Source organism: Pan troglodytes, chromosome 12 (assembly GCF_028858775.2).
Source record: "Pan troglodytes isolate AG18354 chromosome 12, NHGRI_mPanTro3-v2.0_pri, whole genome shotgun sequence".
Classification (NCBI taxonomy): domain Eukaryota; kingdom Metazoa; phylum Chordata; class Mammalia; order Primates; family Hominidae; genus Pan; species Pan troglodytes.
Window position 1 is genome coordinate 85,875,526 of NC_072410.2, and position 20,632 is coordinate 85,896,157.

The 20,632-nt window shown below is 36.4% G+C and overlaps 1 protein-coding gene across 5 annotated transcripts in view; it reads left to right on the forward strand.

The window, feature by feature from the left end:
* STRN (striatin) overlaps positions 1-20,632 on the forward strand; it is a 119,570-nt gene that overhangs the window by 44,185 nt on the left and 54,753 nt on the right. For 4 of the 5 annotated variants that reach the window (XM_525732.8, XM_016948352.4, XM_016948353.4 and 1 more), the window contains exons 3-5: positions 6,181-6,254; positions 16,673-16,751; positions 19,547-19,714. In XM_525732.8, coding sequence (XP_525732.2) covers positions 6,181-6,254; positions 16,673-16,751; positions 19,547-19,714 — 321 coding nt within the window. The remainder of the gene's footprint in view (positions 1-6,180; positions 6,255-16,672; positions 16,752-19,546; positions 19,715-20,632) is intronic. The other variant, XM_016948355.4, reaches the window with a different exon arrangement.

Consider the following 20,632-nt stretch of genomic DNA (forward strand, 5'->3'; position numbering starts at 1 on the left):
CTCCCAAGTGGCTGGGAATACAGATATACTCCAGTCCACACATATAAATTTTTAATTTTTTAGAGAGACAGGGTCTCGCCCTGTTCCCAGGGCTGGTCTGGAACTCCTGGGCTCAAGCAGTCCTCCTGCTGTAGCCTCTCAAAGTGCCGTGATTATAGGTGTGAGTCACCATGCCCAGCCAAAAAAATTTTATCTAAAATGACCTCTAATAGAGGAGTTGCAAGAATCTTGTATACCCTTTACCCAGATTCACCAATTGAAAATGATTTGCTATATTTGCTTTATTGTGTTTGCTCTCTCTATAGGTACCATTTTTTCCCCTAAATCATTTGCTAGTTTGTCCCTAACTACCTCTGTGTATATTTCCTAAGAGCAAGGACATTTCCTTATATGATTATAGTATATTACCAAATTAAAGAAATGTAACATTGATATTCTATTATCTGATATAGTCTATATTCAGATGTTCTAAAAATGATCTTTATAGCATTTTTTTTTCCTGGTCCAGGATCCAGTCTGGAAATATATACTGCATTTAGTTGTTAAGCACTGGAAAGTTTTAAGCAAGATAGAGTATGAAATACATTTTAGAAAGATCTCCTGACCTCAGTGTGGGGGTGGACTGGAAAGATCTGTAAACACAGGCAGAAAGATTGTAATAGTCTAAGATGAGAAATGATAACACAGTAGCTGCTGAAATAGAGACACATCAACTATAAAAAATTTTAAGTAGAGTCCATGAAATCTGAAGCTTATATAAAAATTTGGAGATGGGACAGTGGGTGAGTGAGAAAGATAATTGGAGAATGACTCCCAGGTTCCTGGCTTGAAGGACTATCTGAATTATGAGAGACTTTTAGAAGGTATCAAATGAATTAAAAAGAAGAATTAAAGAGCAGATATGTGAGGGGGACGCATGATGAGAAATATATGCTTGGGAATCATCAGTATTATTGTGAGTGAAGTGAAAGGAGTAGTTGATAGAACAAGTATTGGGGAAACAGAAGAGAGAACTAGAAGGAGTGACAGGAAGTAGAAATATTTGAAGAGAAGGCAGAGGAAGAAGAGCCAACAAAGAAATAGAGAAGGAAGGAGGAGAGAGTAGTATTTTGGAAGTGAGTTAAAGGAGGGAGTTCAATAACTGAAGATGCTAAGTAGACTCCAAGTAAGTTGTATACTGAAAATAGTCATTTGGAGTTGCCAGTTGGAAGCTTATTGGTACCCTTACTAAAGCAGCCTCAGTAAGGCAGCAGGAACATGAGCCAGATCACAGAGGATCGAGGGCTGAGAAGGATGAAGTGGGGAGAGATGGAGTTGCTTATATTATTTTTTTTTTTTCTTTGAGACAGAACCTTGCTCTGTCACCAGGCTGGAGTGCAGTGGTGTGATCTCAGCTCACTGCAACCTCCACCTCCTGGGTTCAAGCCATTCTCTTGCCTCTGTCTCCTGAGTAGCTGGGACTACAGGCGTTTACCACCACGCTGGGCTAATTTTTGTATTTTTAGTAGAGATGGGGTGTCACCATCTTGGCCAGGATGGTCTCGATCCCTTGACCTTGTGATCCGCCCGCCTTGGCCTCCCAAAGTGTTGGGATCACAGACGTGAGCCACCGCGCCTGGCAGAGTTGCTTATTTTTTTAAGAAATTTGACTCTGAAGGACAGTAGAGATAAGGAACTGGCTGAATCTAGGGAAGATTTTTTTCTTCTCTTTCTTAACTAAATGGGATTGCTCCTGGAAAAGAGTTCCTGCTTTTGTGTCTTTTTTTTTTTTTTTTTTTTTGAGACGGAGTTTTGCTCTTGTTGCCCAGGCTGGAGTGCAATGGCACGATCTCAGCTCACTGCAAACTGCACCTCCCGAGTTCAAGAGATTCTCCTGCCTCAGCCTCCCCAGTAGCTGGGATTACAGGCATGCACCACCACACCCGGCCAATTTTGTATTTTTGGTAGAGACGGGGTTTCTCCATGTTGGTCAGACTGGTTTCGAACTCCCAACCTCAGGTGATCTGCCCACCTCGGCCTCCCAAAGTGTTGGGATTACAGGCGTGAGCCACCGCGCCCAGCCTGGTTTTGTTTCTTTTGAAGTATATGGAATGATTTGAGATTATTCTTGATGTTATGGCACTATTTGTATCATCTAAGAAATTTTTAAAAAGCATTTATTTGTGGCTTGAATTTTAAATTGAATTTAAAAAAAATTTATTGAGGAAAATTTGAAATATACTCATAGAGAAACTAATGTCTTTTATATACAGCCCCAAGTTTTAACAGTTAATGTTTTTGTCAGTCTTTTTCACCTTGATCTATTTTAATGCAATTCCAGATACCTTGTCATTTCAGCTGTAAATGCCTAAGTAAAGATCATGATTTTACATGATTTTCTTTGCATGATTTTTGCAGATTTTCTAAGTAGTCCCACTTTAGGATCCAAAAGTAAAACCGAATTATTAATGTTACAGAAGAATTACTTACCTAGCAGTGGATTTATCAGAGCATTCCTTAATGTGTGATAAAATTTAATATAAATTTTCAAGATTACATAGTGTATAATCTGAGGTTGACTTAGGAACATCTATGCTGAGGAACCTCAAATACTATATAAATACAGTTCTGAAAAATTTCTGCCATTTTTAAAATTTCTCTCTATTCACTGCTACTTTTATCTACCCTACTGTAGTAACTTAACTGTCCTCCTTGCTTCTAGTATTTCCATATTTTAATTCATCTTCCGTATCCATAGAATTCATTTTCTAAAACACAAATATGATAATTCTGTTATATCCGTGTTTAAAAATATCTAGCTAATTTCACGTTCTTAGTAAAGTTCTTCACAACCAGACCCTTTCTGTCCCTTCTCTGTCTCCATTCCTTCCATACCTTTTGGGTGTAATTATTCTGTTTGCTGTTTTTTGACCCACTGTGTGTGTTTTTTTTTTTTCTTCCACTTAAGATGTCCCTTCTGACAGAAATGCTCTCTCCATCAATCCATTTTCTGATTGGAAAACTCCCACTGGTATTTTGAGATTTAGCTAAAATCTCACGTGTTACCTTCTTTTTGGTAGCTTTCTTTGACACCAGTTTTGACCGAATTAGATAATCCCTTATCTGCATTCTTGTAATACTTGCTAGTAGCCCTTATAGCTCTTACACAGTATGCTGTAGTTATTTACATTCCTGTCTCTTACGCATACCCTCACCTTCCACCCTTACCTAACTACAAGCTGTAGGTTGTCCCAGCAGCCAGCACAGTGCCTGTAAATCATAGGAATTCAGTAATAGTTCATTGAAATTAATCAAATTATTTTTAGCATCCACATTTAAGATATAATTGAGATGCTGTTATACTCCTAGCATAATATGTATAATAATAGGCTTTGAAACAAAGCTAAAATTACTCTTCTTTAGTGTATTATAGTTATTAAACAATTTTTATGCTATTTTTATCCAATAAAGGTCATTTATGGAGGGCCTACCTGTGTATCAAACATGGAGTTGCTAGATATAAGATCTGCTTTTTTATCTTACAGGCAGAATTAGACAGAAAAAGAATAGCAAACAAGAAAGATTGGTTAACACAGTGAGCTGAGTGTTAAAACAGTGGAAAACGGTATGAATGAGAAGGTATTTTCACATATTGACTTAAAAAGGAATGCTGTTAAGCATAAGGAGGGTTCTGTGAGAAAAATATATTTTAGTGAATGTAACAATTCAGTAGGGAGACCTTGATTTAAGGGACCATAGCTTGTGATAAACACAACAGTTCTTTACATATTTTGCCTTTGTCTATTTTTTAAAATAAAATGTTCATAATGTGTCACAATTTTTGTTATATTTATTTTTGTAAAATATTTTCTGTTCCCTTTTTGTAGTTTCTGTTGTAGTTTTTCCTGAGACCACTAGAATGCACTGTAATGCAGTATTTTGTGTTTGAAAATGTTTTTCTTTTATATATATATAAAAAATATAAACTCCATAACATTTTATTGCTACTATTATTTTAAAAGCTTTAATATAATCTGTCTTCAGACTAGTTACATTCAGTTGCTATTTTGACTTCTAGCAGGTATTACTACTTTGTCTTATGGTAAATGAAGTATGTTTCTGGAAAAATAAGAGATTGACAGTTACATTTAGAACTTTGTTTACTTTCTAGTAACTGCAAGTCAAATTAATATCTGTAAATCTTACCTTCTGATGATCAGTAGTATTACAAATACATTGAACTAGACGGGCAAACATTTAGTCCAGTGATAAAATCTTTGTGGTTAAGAGACACATTGAGAATAGATGTTCTAAATAATTTGGACTAAACATATTTACTAAAAATTAAGTATCTATATAGTTAATTAACCAAATAACAGCAAAAATAGTCTCCCTTCTGCCTCAGTTCATTGATTTCCTTTCCCAAGGAAATCTTATCAACTGATATCTTACGTATTATGTATCCTTCCAGAAAGATTCATATGCATAGGCTAATGAAATAGATATGTATCTTTTAAAAAATGTATGGAGACATACATAGTATTTTGTACCTTTTACTTTTTGCTTAAGAGATCAGTTCATTGGCATATGAATATATTTTTTTCCTTCTTAATGTGTAAATGTTACTATAAAACATTTCATACATACGTATAAGATATAAAGACTGTTATAAAAAATACTCATGTACCCATCACCTACCTTAAGAAATAGGACATCAAGTGCCTATAATTTTCATAGGTTTTCTAGAATTCCTCTCTAAAACTTTTTTTTCTGTTGTGACTGCAAAATGATTATTATTGCAAAATAAGAAAGATTTCAGTATTTTACACATTTGAGCAAATAATTTTTCATTTCCTTTCTACTTTTTTTCTTTTTTTCTTTTTTTTGTTTTTGAGACAGGGTCTCACTGTGTCACTCAGGCTGGAGTGCAGTGGCATGATCTTGGCTCACTCACTGCAACCTCTGCAGCCGGGTTTAAGCGATTCTCCCACCTTAGCCTCCCGAGTAACTGGGATTACAGATACACCACCATGCCTAGCTAATTTTTGTATTTTTTGATTGATAGAGACAGGGTTTCACCATGTTAGCCAGGCTGATCTCAAACTCCTGACCTCTGGTGATCCATCTACCTTGGCCTCCCAAAGTGTTAGGATTACAGGCATGAGCCCCCGTGCCCAGCCACTACTTTTCTTAAATTATGAAAAAACCTAATGGTAAGTGCTCTGTTAGGTTTTTATAAAGAAAAAAAAAAACTTTCAAATTTGGCTGTGTTACACTTTTCTTCCTTTATTACTTTATTTTGGTTTTTCAAATTATTGTTGTTTATATTAATGTCCCAGTCTTAACACATTGAATATCTATTATAAATGGCCTCAATATTTTAGGGAGCCAACAAGTGAAAATATGCAAATAGATTAAGCAGATATGGCTATTTTTAGTCACCCTTTTAAAAATTTCTACATTATCTGGGTTATTTTTCTAGTCTCATGGTTAAATCCGAGATAGTTAAATCAGATGGTTAAATCCTATTAACCAGAATGATAACATTCTGTCAACTTTGAAAAGAAGATTAAACAGTATTCCCATTCACAGTTCTTTTTGAGCAAAAGACAAGGGATATCTTGACTAGTATAAAACAATTCCTTTCTACTGGAATATCTTATTCAACATTGATGATTTGGGTTGGGGTTTTCCCCCTTGGATTGTGCAGTATAATGCATATTTGGCAAATCATGATTATCTGACAAGGCATATAATATTGTAGATGACTTTTCTTTTTAAAAAGCTCAATTTTTTGAGAAAAGTCTTCTACAAATTTATTTCACAATCCAAACCTTTTTTTTTTTTTTTTTTTTTAACTGTTTTTGATAGTAAAATTTAGCTTTGGCAGTCATCAGGAAAATTTGAATACTACAGAAACCAGGATGTTATATGGTTCATTTTGTTATTACAGAAAGAAGAGTTAATGATTCCCAGAGTTATTCCTTTATTTTGTTATAAGGATACTTGATGGTATAACAACAGCAACAACGAAAAGGCAAGCACTTTTGTGTTATAACTTTGACACCATGGAAAGCTATGAGCCTTTGAAAGTTCTAGGAGTGTTCAGCCAGGACTGCTGAATTCTTGTGACTACTACTATTGTGTATGTTAATTTAAATATATTTTAAGATGGTCTGTATTTTCTCATTTCTTTGTTAGAGCCAAATACCACAAGTTGAAATATGGGACAGAATTGAATCAGGGAGATATGAAGCCTCCAAGCTATGATTCTGGTAAGCTAATTTTAAAGGAAGTTTAAGTGTTAAAAAGAAGTTAATGTCTAGTATTTTCTAGCAACATTTACAACTGTAAGTTACTTTCTAATTATTTGTATATTAGTTATTTTTTCTGACCTGCTTGTCTTTTGGCACCATTTAGTGTCATTTAGATCATTTTCCACCACCTTCCTTCCTTTTCCCTCTTCCCCTTTCTTTTAGTTCCCCATTTTCTGCTTATGTTCTACACTTACTGGAAGGATCAGAGTTCATGGGGTAACATGCACCAGCATAACCTTGTCTTGCTGGGTCTGCCCAGAGTTAATGGGAACTTTCAGATGTGCAGTACAAAGTACATCATGCTCTTGAAATCCTGAGAAAGATTAGGAAATATGGAGGTAAGAGATTTCTTCTTAAAGCATGGAGGAATTCCTCATCCCAAAAACATAATTCTTCAGTTTCAGGTGGAAAACTGTTTTGGTCTTTCTTGTCCACAGGAGTTTCTGTAACTAGAACATGTTTTAACAGCTGAACCATTTGTTATATTTTTGAATTATTTCTTCTTTTTCTTTTTCCTACTTCTTCATACCATCAAACAATATAACATATTACTTGTAAATAATCAGATATTAAGAAGTATAGATATAATTCATTTATTAGTAGGTATTAGGGAAGAATGACAAAAATTAATCAAAAGTTATCAACCATGTTTCAGATAGGTACGTTTCTGGCGTAATTTCAGGTTAAATTTCCCAATCAGATATCTGAAGACATTTATGTTCATTTATATCATTTACTGAAATACGTACCTTGTGCTAGAGGCTTTATATATATATATATATGTATTCACTTTAAATTTCCTTTTTTTTTTTTTTGAGACGGAGTCTTGCTCTGTCACCCAGCCTGGAGTGCAGCGGCATGATCTCGGCTCACTGCAAGCTCCACCTTCCGGGTTCACGCCATTCTCCTGCCTCAGCCTCCCGAGTAGCTGGGATTACTGGCGCCCACCACCAGGCCTGGCTAATTTTTTGTATTTTTAATAGAGATGGGGTTTCACCGTGTTAGCCAGGATGGTCTCGATCTCCTGACCTCAGGATCCGCCCGCCTCGGCCTCCCAAAGTGCTGGGATTACAGGCGTGAGCCACCACGCCCGGCCGCATATTCACTTTAAATTTTAAAGTGGTTATTCAGTAAAGTATCTTCGGTAAAGATAATATTTATTTGGATTTTACATATGTGAAATTTAAACTCAAGAGAAGTGGAAAAACTTGTCCAACGTCACACAGATATTAAGTAATGACAGAATATGGAGCTGAACCCAGGTCTTTCTGACTCTAAAATTCATATTCTTTCCATTTTACCATGTTGCTTCTGTATTTGACAATGTATGAAAGAACTTTCCAAAATGACTTCTAAATGTACTGCCAATTTTATAGTTAATTCAGTGTAGTAGTGTATTAATGCATTTCCTCAGCTGAATATTAAATGCTTGAGATCTAGAGCAATGCCAGTTGATCACTGGTGTGTTTTTTTTCCTTTGTTTTTTAATATTCTGTCTTTTACTTGAGTGTCTGTTCTTGTGACCTGAGATGTGCTTAAATTTCAAAATAAATTTTTAAAAAATCTAGGCTATTTGTTAAAAACTGTTCTAAAACTATATTAACGGACTCAAAGGAGTGATTTTAATTAGTGTTGTATTTAAAAGTTTTCATTTCTTAAGTTTTGGATATCAATTTAGGAGAATAGAAGCCTAGATGCAATATATTTTTTAAATGTTTGTAAGTAAACATGGCTGGCTGCAGTGGCTAATGCCTGTAATCCCACTTTGGGAGGCCAAGGTTGGAGGATTGCTTAAGGCTAGGAGTTTGAGACCAGTCTGGGCAACGTAGCAAGACCCTGTCTCTGCCAAAAAATTAAAAAATTAGCTGGGGATGGTGGCACATGTCTGTAGTCCTAGCTACTGGGGAGGCTGAGGTGAAAGGATCACTTGAGCTCAGGAGTTTGAGGTTAGGTTATAGTGTGCTAAGATTGTGCCACTGCACTCTAGCCTGAGTGACAGAGTGAGATCCTGTCTCTTAAAAAAAAATCATCAAGTTTATAAGTAAACAGCACAGCTCAGTAGAAGGGGCTTGTGCTTTAAAAGCAGGTAGATGTAAGTTTGACTCTGCCCCAACATTTTAAATTTATGTGATCCTACTTAATTTCTCTATGGTTACTCCATTCCTGATCTGTAAACTAGGAAATACTCTGGGAATACTTCCTAACTCAAATGTTTATTTTCTTAGTATACAATACCTAGTTATTCTCAGTATATAATAGTTAGTACCTAGTATCATTTCATCTATCTTTCCAACCGTCCATTCATCTTATAAATATTATATATATAATGTTTTTCAGACCTAGTACCAAATCCAGTGAATAAGACAACAATGCCCTGTTGGATTTTTATAGGGAAGATAGACAGTTAAAGAAGTGATTACAATGACATATGACATGTATAATGGAGAAATAATAAGTGTTATTGAGCGCAGTAGCACAAACCTAGTCAAGTGGTCAAGAGAGGCTTCTTGGAGGAAGTGATGTTTAATTTTGACATCTGAAGGACAAGTAGGAATTAACCAGGGCAAGTAAACTGACTAAATATTTGTTGAATGGGAGGTGGGAGAAAGGCAGAGTATTAGCAGCAGAGCTTCTGAGGTAAGACGATGGCACATTTGAGAAATGGGATACCTGGATAGTAGTGGGAGAGAGGGAAGGAATGTTTCCAGATGTAGATAGAGAGTTAGCTGGGGGGTAAAATAGTTACAAGGGCCTTGTGAAACATGTTAAGTAGTTCACGCTTAGGAATATTCTAAGAATTTGAAGGATCTTAATTAGGGGTTTATGATGAGATTTACTCTTGGATTATGTGGGCTGTAGTGTGGAAGATGGATTAGAGAGGAGCAACGTTGGAGATGGCGCGACTGGTTAGGGGATTGTTGCAGAAACCTGGGCAAATGAGTAAGGTTTCCTTGACAAGGGTGTGTTCAGGAAATATTTAGGAAGTAAAATATGCAGGAACTAGTTCTTTTTATATATACATAAATTTGATTTTATGCTGATCTTCTCTGTATTATTCTAATTTTAGTATATGTGCTGCCAAGGCAAGCACAGGAACTACTTCTTGATTGGATGTAGGGGATGAAAAAAGGATGAGTCAGAAGTGACTCCCACATTTGTAATTTAAACAACTAGACCAGAAGTAGATTTGGAAAATGGTGGGTTCACTTTTGGATTTATTTCTTAGGTAACCAACTGAAGATGGCTAGTAGACAGTTGAGTATATGGGTCTTGAGCTTAAGCCAGAAGTATGGATGTGTTAGAGACATAAATTTGAGAGGCATCAACATATGGTACTGGTGGCACTCAAGGCCATTGGAGTTGAAACAGTCACCCAGGAGCTGTATGTGAGGTAAGATTACAGACAATGGAGCCCTGAGGAATGACATTTAAAAGACTGGTAGAAGAACGGAAATGTGAAAAAGAGTCTGATACAGAGTACATTAACAGTAGGAGGAAAACCAGGAGACCAAGGAAACCAAGAGAAGAGAGGGCTTCCAGAAGGAAGGACTGTTCACCACTACTGGTTAATTCCCAGAGGGCTGAAGAATATCTGTAGGACTTTGTGACACATGGGACACTGAGAACTTTAGGAGAGAGGTGAGGGCAGAAATAAAGTGGGTATAGTTAGCTTTCAGGAAGCTTAGGTTGTGAAGGTGAAGGAGAGAGATTAGAGGGCAATAGCTGGAAGGACACATGGGGTCAAGGAAAGTGTGTGTGTGCACACTCGCATGCACCTGTGTGATGTGTGTCTTAGAGGAGTAACCAATAAAAGGGAAAGAGTAGAGATACTCAAAATAGGAAGATAATCTGAAGAAGGTGGTAGGGACTGGATTCTGAGCATAGCTGGAGAATGGCAGGAGGAGCGCATGTCTTTTATCATTACCAAGAGAGAATGTAGGAAGTTAGGTTAACAGGTTTATAGATTTGGATTTCTGTTTGGTGGTGGGTATTTGAGGAAATGTCCACAAGTGATAGCTTTATGTATGAGATAGGATTATCTGCTGAGAGTGGGTCAGATGTTTAAGAAAAGTAGAGAAGGTTTAAAATGCTAATGGTAAACAGGAAGACTAACTTTCTAGGGAATAGTAGGATCGAGAAAAGCTAAGGGTCCAGTTGAGGTGTGTGATCATGAGTGTATGTAGAGGCACTAGGCTGCAAATTTGGTAGCCTGGGTAAAGTAAAAGAGAATGCAGATAGTTAATAGTTGAATTCACGGAGAGAAAAAGGGACAAAAAAATTTGGCAAAGGAATGATTGAAGTGATAAGCCATGAACTAAAACTACAGAGGGAAGGAAGTGAAGACACAAGGAGGCTGGCTAATGGGTGAATTAAAAGTAAGGGGGTAGATTCTGGTCTAGAGCAGGTCAGCAAACTTTTTCTGTAAAGGTCCGGATAGTAAATATTTTGGGTTTTGCAGGCTGTTTGTTGCAGCTACTCAACTTTGCCACTGTAACATGCAAGCATTCATAGAAAGTACATAAATGAATGGATGTATCTGTACTATAAAAACAGGTGGTAGGCTGGATTTGACATGCAGGCAGTAGTGTGCTGGCCCCTGGCTAGAGGTCCCAGCTAAATTAAAGAACTAGCAAATTTAGGGAAAAAAAGAAAGAAAAAAGAACTAATGAATTGGGAGTAACTGAGCCTGACGGGTCTGCTCAGAGAATCAGTTTGCATCTATCATAGTTCTTCATGATGATAAGACCTAAGATATGACAGCTAGAGAGGGTGGTGGCTGTGGAGAGGCAGAAGTGGATCTCCTACATGCATATTGATTTCACTCAAGATGATGTAGAAGTTTGGTGGCAGAAACATGTGAGCCAGATTTGGAGGGTTATCTTGGGATTTATAGATGACGGTGATAAGGACTAGGAGGTGGCAGAAAGGGTATATTCAAATAGCATAACCATTAAAGAAGCAGGGATTTTTTTTTCCATTCTTTGTTCTTTTATCTATTTACCACATTTTCCTAAAACTGATAATCCAGGCATTTTCTGAAACATTTTTCACAAAAATTTACTTTTCCTTTCTAATTTTTGTCCCACTTCCAGACCTTCATATTTCTACTTTAGGAGAATATTATCTCAGGCTATGTTAAAATGTATTTATTTTTGATATTTCAGTCTCTCCTATTTAATATTAGAAGCCAAGTAGTTATTTAAAGTTGAATATATCCAGTGTGATAAATTCTTTTAATTGAGAAATTTAGACCATTTGCACTTATGATTATTGATATGGTTAGGTTAATGCTACCACTTTTGTAATTCATTTTGTTCAGTCTGTTCTTGTTTCTTTTCCTTCTTTTTCAGGCTTCTTTTGAATTATCAAATATTTTTTATGATTCAATTTTATCTCTTTTGCTGACTTATTAGCAGTAATTCTTATTTTAGTAATTGCTTTAGGGCTTACAAGGCACATCTTTAACTTATTACAGTCTGTCTTCAAGTGATAATACACCACTTCATGGATTGTACAATAACCTTATAATAGTGTACTTCCGTTTCTCCTCTTCCCAGTCTTTGTGCTATTGTCATGTATTTTACTTCTATGTATGTGATAAACCACACACTCCATTGTTATTTTTTTCCAGCAGTCTTTTGTCTTTTAAAGATATTTAAATAATAGTATGAAAAAAAATTCCCAATACTCATTATTCCTTTGTGTAGATCTGTGTTTCCATATTATTTTCCTTCAACCTTAAAGTCTTCCGCTCACGTATCTTGTAATGTGGAATGCTAGTAATGAATTTTTGCAGCTTTTGTATGTCTGAAAAAGTCTTTTTTTTTTTTGAGACGAAGTCTCTCGCTCTTGTCCCCCAGGCTGGAGTGTGACGGCACGATCTCGGCTCACTGCAACCTCCGCCTCCCAGGTTCAAGCGATTCTCCTGCCTCAGCCCCCCAAGTAGCTGGGTTTACAGGCGCCTGCCACCACACCTGGATAATTTTTGTATTTTTAGCAGAAATGGGGTTTTACCATGTTGGCCAGGGTGATCTAGAACTCCTGACCTCAGGTGATCTGCCCACCTTGGCCTCCCAAAGTGCTGGGATTACAGGCGTGAGCCACTGCGCCCGGCCTGAAAAAGTCTTTATTTTGCTCATAGGCATTATTTCTGATGAGATATCTCCTGTTGCCCTTATTTTTGTTCCTCTGTGTATAATGTGACCTTTTTCTCTGGCTGCTTTTAAGATTTTCTCTTTATCATTGGTTCTAAATGATTTTATTATGATATGCCCTGGTGTAGTTAGCCCTCTCTACATATTTCTTATGCTTGGGATTTATTGAGTTTCTTGGATCTATGGGTTTATAGTTTTCATGGAATTTGGCACTTTTCAGCCATTATTTCTTCAGATACTGTTTTTGTTCCTCCCTGTGCTATGATCTGGAAACTCTCTCTAGGTGGTGTCTGGGATAATCATGAGGCTTACCTGTTTGCTTCCCCCTTCTCTCAGTTATTACTGTCCTTTGTTGCTTGATGTCCAGTGTTTTGAAAACCATTGTTTCATCTGTTTTGTTTTATAGTTGGTTCAGCAGGACGGTAAATCTAGTGTCTGTTACCCTAATTTGACAGGAAATAGCAGTCAAATACTTTCGATATTACCGAGAAATTCAACTATTATCTATATTAAAATCCTCACTTTAATATAATGTCACTTTTTGAACTTGACAAGGCAAGAATGAATGTGATAGTTAATGACTGCTTACTAACCATGGAAAGAACTGCGAGCTTAGCCTGAATAAGGAAATATAAGAGCTATTTCACTTTGGGTTTCTTTTTTTAACCTGAATTTTTTTTTTTTTTTTTGAGATGAAGTCTCTAGCTCTGTTGCCCAGGCTGCAGTGCAGTGGTGCAATGTCGATTCACTGCAACCTTCGCCTCCTTGGTTCAAATGATTCTCCTGTCTCAGCCTCCCTAGTAGCTGGGATTACAGGCATGCGCCACCTTGCCCAGCTATTTTTTTTTCTGGGGTGTTTGGGGGTGGGGATAGAGGCTTGCTCTGTCGCCCAGGCTGGAGTGTAGTGATGTGATCTTGGCTCACTGCAACCTCTGCCTCCCAGGTTCATGTGATTCTCCTGCCTCACCCTCCTGAGTAGTTGGGATTACAGGCACGAGCCACCGCACCCAGCCTCCAACTAACTTTTCTATTTTTAGTAGAGATGAAGTTTCACCATATTGGCCAGGCTGGTCTCAAACTCCTGGATTTGAGTGATCTGCCCACCTCGGCCTCCCAAATTGCTGGTATTACAGGCATGAGCCACTGCGGCCCAGCCATAACTTCAGATGTTACTTAGAGGGTCAGATTTTATCTCAGTGTAAGAATACACTTTTTTTTAAGAGGATAGGGTACATTCTTATTTGATTCTTATTAAGATATAATTTACATATCATAAAAGTCACCCTTTTTAGTGTTTTCACAAATCTCTCCCTCCGTACGCTAATCCCCTGGCAACCAGTAGTCTGTTTTCCATTTCTGTAGTTTTGCCTTTTCTAGAAAGTCATATGAATTCCAGAATCTTACAGATTGTAGCCTTTCGATTCTGGCTTATTCACTTAGAATAATGCATTTGAGATTTATGTATGTTTGTATCAGTAATTCATTCCTTGTTCTTCTTGAGTAGTATTCCATTGATTTGCTGTATCACACTTTTTTGTAATATCACTGGCTGCCAAAATAGGCAGAAGTAGTTGAGTATATTTGAGGATGGCATAGAAAGGATTTAGCCCTATTCTGATGGGAGATTTAATGACCTCAGAACTTCATTTAACATCTGAAGTCTTGAAAAGGCAATGTAAATGTTTTTACTTGGCAAGTACAGGTTATTCACTTGACTTAAGAAGGGGATATATTGGAACATACTATGTTACCTGCACAGATCCTGAATTTGCGGTCAGTGGAAACAAGATGTATTTGTTTTCCCTTAGTTTGGGGACAGCGTTTTTGCTCCCTTCTTTTTTTATTTTTTATTTTTTTAAATTTATTTTCTCTTTGAAGTTATCACAAAGTAATTAGCTTCTTTTTGGAGTTAATTTAATTCCCCTTATTTTCTACCTGCCTTTCCAGTCTGTTTCTTTGGTATATCACAGAACTAAGCCTAGTTATTTTAGAGTTCTTTTAGAAGAAAAACAAACTTGGAAGATTTAATTCTTATTTTTATTCATGTATTTCTCTAATTTCTTATTGTAGTGATAGCATGTGAAGGAAAATGCTGGGGCTCTGGAGTGAAACAGAAATTCAACACTTACAATTGTGTTTCTAACTAAAAAACCTGAAAATTGCCTTCCAAAACTCAAGCTTTCTTATCTTTAAAATGAGGCTAAGTACCTATGTTTGAGGTTGTAAGGAATAAAAGAGATAATGTATGTGTTTTTAACACAGTATGTAGTGAATACTTAATTTCTTTCTTTTTTTTTTTTGAGACAGAGTCTTGCTCTGTCACCCATGCTGGAGTGCAGTGGCATCATCTCGGCTCACTGCAACCTCCGCCTCCCAGGTTCAAGCGATTCTCCTGCCTCAGCCTCCTGAGTAGCTGGGAAACAGGCATGTGCCACCACGCCTGGCTAAGGTTTTGTATTTTTAGTAGAGACAGGATTTCACCGCGTTAGCCGGGCTAGTGTCTGTCTCCTGACCTTGTGATCTGCCCACCTTGGCCTCCCAAAGTGCTGGGATTACAGGTGTGAGCCACTGTGCCTGGCCCGTAAATACTTAATTTCAAATGTCACCAAATAAATTTTTCCGGTCCCTATTGTATCTCCACTTGAATAAGATCCTATAAAGATCAGCAGTTTTTTAGAGTTTGATCAAGGGCTGAGGAAAGTATGCACTTTATTTGTACTGTTAATGTAGAACCATAGTATAGCTTGGAGATTGTGTAGTCCAGACTTACCATGGGGAAAGCTCTTTTTATTTTACCACCTTCTAAAAAGGATTCTGGTTTTACCTAATGATGAATTTAAGCTTTAAAATGTTTAGGAGGTTTTCATTCAAAGAATGTCATTAAAAGAATACTTGAGGTGTTTTTTTTTTTTTTTTTGAGATGGAGTCTTGCTCTGTCGCCCACGCTGGAGTGCAATGGCGCAATCATCTCGGCTCACTGCAACCTCCGCTTCTTGGGTTCAAGGGGTTGTCCTGCCTCAGCCTCCCGAGTAGTTGGGATTATAGGCACCCACCACCACTAATTTTTGTATTTTTAGTAGATATGGGGTTTTTGCCATGTTGGTCAGGCTGGTCTCAAACTCCTGACCTCAGGTGATCCACCCGCCTCAGCCTCCCAAGGTGCTGGGATTACAGGTGTGAGCCACCACGCCTGGCCTACCTGAAGTTTTTAAATGTAATAGCTAATGAAGGAAACAGGTTTGGATTGAGGTTGTTATATATCTGCTCTTTACCAAATTGGCTTTTCTACCATAATTCCTCAGTATTTTGTTGTAGTTCTTTTCTTAAAAATATTATTTATTTGTTACTTATTCATTCATTCATTCATTCATTGTTTTGAGACAGAGCCTCCCTCTGTTGCCTAGGCTGGAGTACAGTGGCACGATCACAGCTCACTGCAGCCTTGTCTTCCCGGGCTAAGGTGATTCTCCCACCTAAGCCTCCCTAGTAGCTGGGACCACAGCTGCATGCCACTATGCCCAGATAATTTTTTTTGTAGAGACAGGGTTTGCTCCATGTTGCCCAGGCTGGTCTCAAACTCCTGGGTTCTAGAGATCCACCTGCCTTGGCCTCCCAAATTGCTGGGATTATAGGCGTGAGCCACCATGCCCAGTTATTATTTATTTTTAATTTTTAATTTCTGTGGGTACATAGTAGGTGTATATATTTATGGGGTACATGAGATGTTTTGATAGAGGCATGCAATGTGTACTAGTCACATCATGGAAAATGGGGTATCCATCCCCTCAAGCATTTATCCTTTGTGTTACAAATAATCCAGTTATACCCTTAGTTATTTTTAAATGTTCAATTATTATTATTATTGGCTTGTTCTAGTTCTGATGTGCTACTTTATAATACTTTTATTTGGCTGTCATTGTGTGACTTGATTGGATAAGTCTTTGTTCTGGAGAAAAATTCTCAGTCTAGTTAAAGACAGGGAAAATGTATTTATTTTAGTTCTGCTACTCTTAGGGAAATCCAGTAGCAATAATTTATATCAGAGTTTTGTTATAGAAATTACAGTTAAAAAACAGAACTTACATTATCCTAACACATACCTTACAGTTGCAGTGTTACATATTCTTAATCTTATAAATGTTTATTGGACGTTATTAATGAATTAAGATGCCCTCTAATACGTAAAACAAGTCAGTTTTATTATGACTTAATGTTTTCTAGATGAAGGTAATGAAACAGAAGTGCAGCCACAACAAAACAGCCAGTTAATGTGGAAACAAGGTCGACAACTACTCAGACAGTAAGTGTCTCATGGTCAAACTTATGAATGGCTGAAGACAAGAAACAGTTTTATGAAGTTATTTTTACTGTGTATTTTCAAGTCAGATGAATATTTTATCTCTTATACGGATGCTGTGAAAAAGCTTAATTGAATTACTGTTCCTTTTTCATATTAAATACTTTTTCTGTGTGGTAGAACTTACATAGTTAAAAGAATTTTATAACTTTAAAGTTATTCTTTTCATTGCGTATTTTATGTATGAATATATAACATTTTAATATATGTGCAGTTGGCCAGGCGCAGTAGCTCACGCCTGTAATCCCAGCACTTTGGGAGGTCAAGGTGGATAGATCACTTAAAGTCAGGAGTTTGAGACCAGCCTCACCAACATGGTGAAACTCCATCTCTACTAAAAACACAAAATTAGCCGGGCGTGGTGGCACATGCTTGTAATCCCAGCTTCTTGGGAGGCTGAGGCAGGAGAATTGCTTGAACCCGGGAGGTGGAGTTTGCAGTGAGCCGAGATCACGCCTTTGCACTCCAGCCTGGGCAACAAGAGCGAAACTTCATCTCAAAAAAAAAAAAAAAAAAAGTGCAATTGGTGTTTACATGCAATTTTGTTATGTTTTAAAACTTTTAAATAATTGGAGAACTTTTTGAATTCTCCAAATTTGCAAATATTGCCTAACATATATTTCATTCATTCATTCATTCATTCATTCATTCATTCATTCATTTGAGATGGAGTCTCACTCTGTCACTCAGGCTGGAGTCCAGTGGCACAATCTTGGCTTACAGCAACTGCTGCCTCCTGGGCTCTAGTGATTCTCTTGCCTCAGCCTCCCGGGTAGCTGGGACTACAGGTGTGTGCCTCTATGCCTGTCTAATTTTTTTGTATTTTTGTAGAGATGGGGTTTTGCCATGTTGGCCAGGCTGATCTCGAACTCCTGACTTCGAGTGATCTCCCCACCTCGGCCTCCCAAAGTGCTGGGATTACAGGTGTGAGCCACCATGCCTGGTCAACTTTCTTCCATGAAATATTAATATGTATTTGAGACAATAAAGAGTAAACAAAGATGGGTTGAGGTTCTGATATCAAGAGGTAGACTAGACTTACCAACTCAGTGCCTGGTTCTTGAATACCACCTTTGAAACTCGTATTCAGATTTGTGCCTCAGTAAAATGAAATGTACTACCTGGTTTTTTGGAGGTTGATTATAAGTTGTTTAAACCCAAGGTTTCCAAAGTGAATGTATAGCAGCTATTACTTTTGACTACGGAAAGAGAATCTTAAAATGTCTTTGCATATGTACTTTTTAATCTAGATAGTTACAAGAAAATGAGATATTTTCTGATATTTAATAAGTGAATTTTTACTAATGCCCACACTTTGATCTTAAATATGACTTATACATCTTCCTTTTTAAAATAGATGTGTTCTTAGAATGTTAATCTTTTTTTAAACAAAAAATGGTTTCATAATGAGCTATCCAAGAGATATTTTCAAAAACTTCAAAAGACCCATAATCTACTCTTCTGAGTAAAGGTGTCATTTTATCAATGAATGAGGAAGTAACTGTTGAGTAAAACCACCTTTTCTATGGCAAGAGCAGTTTTGAAACAGGTATTTGTAATGTGATTTTGTTGCTAAAGTGAGGTATGTCTCAAATATTATTTGTTAAAAATGGAAAAATATAACGTCTTTGAAGCCGTTTTCAAGAACTTTAAATTTAGGAAAGTTGGGAATTTATTATCCAAATTTTAATCGAGACCTTTCTATAAATACTGGATGGGATTGAAAAATGAGCATCTTGATTTGGTAAGATACACTTACTCCCTTTGATCACATATATTTCTGAGATAACTCTTTCAGCTATAATAACTAAGACCAAATCTTGTTAATAAACTGAACTTAAACTGGTTATCTCGTCAACCTTTGTTTTCTTCTTTCATCCAGTAGACTCGGTGCCTACTTATAAGTTAATGTCCGATGTTTGTCTATCGTTTTTATTAATGGCATTTACCTTTTTCATGGTCCTCCCACTGCCACTTTTGGTCTGTTCTGGTCAACTTTGGTGTTAATAGGTATTGAGTCCTTTCTATATGCCAGGTACAATATTAGGTGTGTCTGTTTTAAAGGATAGAAAACTGAGGTTCAGGAGAATTAAAGTTATGCAAGTAAGTGGCAGAAACAGGACCCAGATCTAGCTCTCAATACAAAGCCTTTGCTCTTTTTTTGTGTTGCTGCCTTTCAGTAACGTACACACACATGTGTACACACACCCCCTACATTCTACAATTTAATTGCAGTCTATTTTTATTTTAAAGTTGTCTCAGGATAGAAGCTTCAATTCTGTAGAAGTGACTCGAGAAATACTACCTTGTGTGTAATGAAGGAGACGATATATGCTAGGAACATTCTGTCTAGATCACAAACAGTTGATCCATGACAAATTTAAAAAACTACTGGAATAAGTATTATAAAATACTGATTTGGTAGTCTAGCTCCAATCCAGCCTAAAGAAAAGAATGTGCTATTAGATATATTAAAGACCAGCTTCTTCTTATGGTAAATGTAATGAATGGTGTATTGTATAGTTCTCTCATTTTTCTCAGTGACTGTAGAGGCTGGTACTGCAAGAGACAGCTCCATCTGCAGCTGGAAGATTATTTATTAACAAGTCTTACTAGCATAGTACTGTACTGTTAAGTCTTATGCAGGCAATGAGTTTAAATAAATACTTTTATTTACATATTAAATTATAGAATACTGATTCCAGTATGACTGAACTCTAAGGATTCTCTTCACACAGGTATCTACAGGAGGTGGGTTATACAGATACTATTCTAGATGTGAAATCTAAACGAGTGCGAGCTTTGTTGGGCTTTTCAAGTGATGTCACGGACAGGGAAGATGACAAAAATCAGGACTCAGTTGTAAATGGCACAGAGGCTGAAGTTAAAGAGACAGCAATGATTGGGTAAGTATTTTGTCTGGAAAGTGTTTTAGCTATTATTAGTTCTTATTAAATATTTTTGGTTTTATGGACATTAGTTGTAGTTTTAGGTAGTGACATAGAAATAATTTAATTATAACTTAATAAAAATTCTAACATTTTATTTGGTTAGAAGGTAACAAGGATTGGAGTTATTTATGACTATTTTAATTCAAGAATATTATTTGTGATATTTATTTAATACAGATATTTAATAGATTTTAGTATATTGACTTAATCACTAAATAAAACTTCAGAAAAGATTTTATTTGGAAATTCAGTACAAATCTGTAAGAATGACGTTTCATGATTGGTGATCCAGAAATCGTAAAAATACCTCAAATTCTGTAGAAGTAACACTGTTTTTTAACCACTTTTGTTTATCTATTAATGTTGTAATTTATCTTTGATATAAAATATCTATTTTAAGTAGCTATTTTGAAGTGACAGCGTAAGTGTGAACAATTCAGTAGCTATTTGAAATATTTTGTTTTCCATTTTGGATTATGTATCGTACAATTATATATGATTCTACTTAAAATAAGCATAAACAGTTCAATAAAGAGATTCTTATTTATTGGGAAAAAATTTTCGTGATTAATTGAATAAAAAGCCAAAAATTCTGTGAATGTTTAAGTATGACTTTTATTTTGACACTTGTTTAGGAAGGAAGAATGGTTTTAATTGAACTCTATAAATTTTCTAGCAAGAAGATATTTCCTGCTATTTGGAATATAAATTAAAATTATGGGATTAGGTAAAGGTTCACTGTAGGACTTTTATAAACAAAGTTCCTTGGAGCCTTAAAATGTATTCATTAATAATTAAGAATACGTTTCCAACTTTGTAGGCTGCATTAAAAACATACATTAACTTATATTTGTAAATGTAAGGCATGTTATT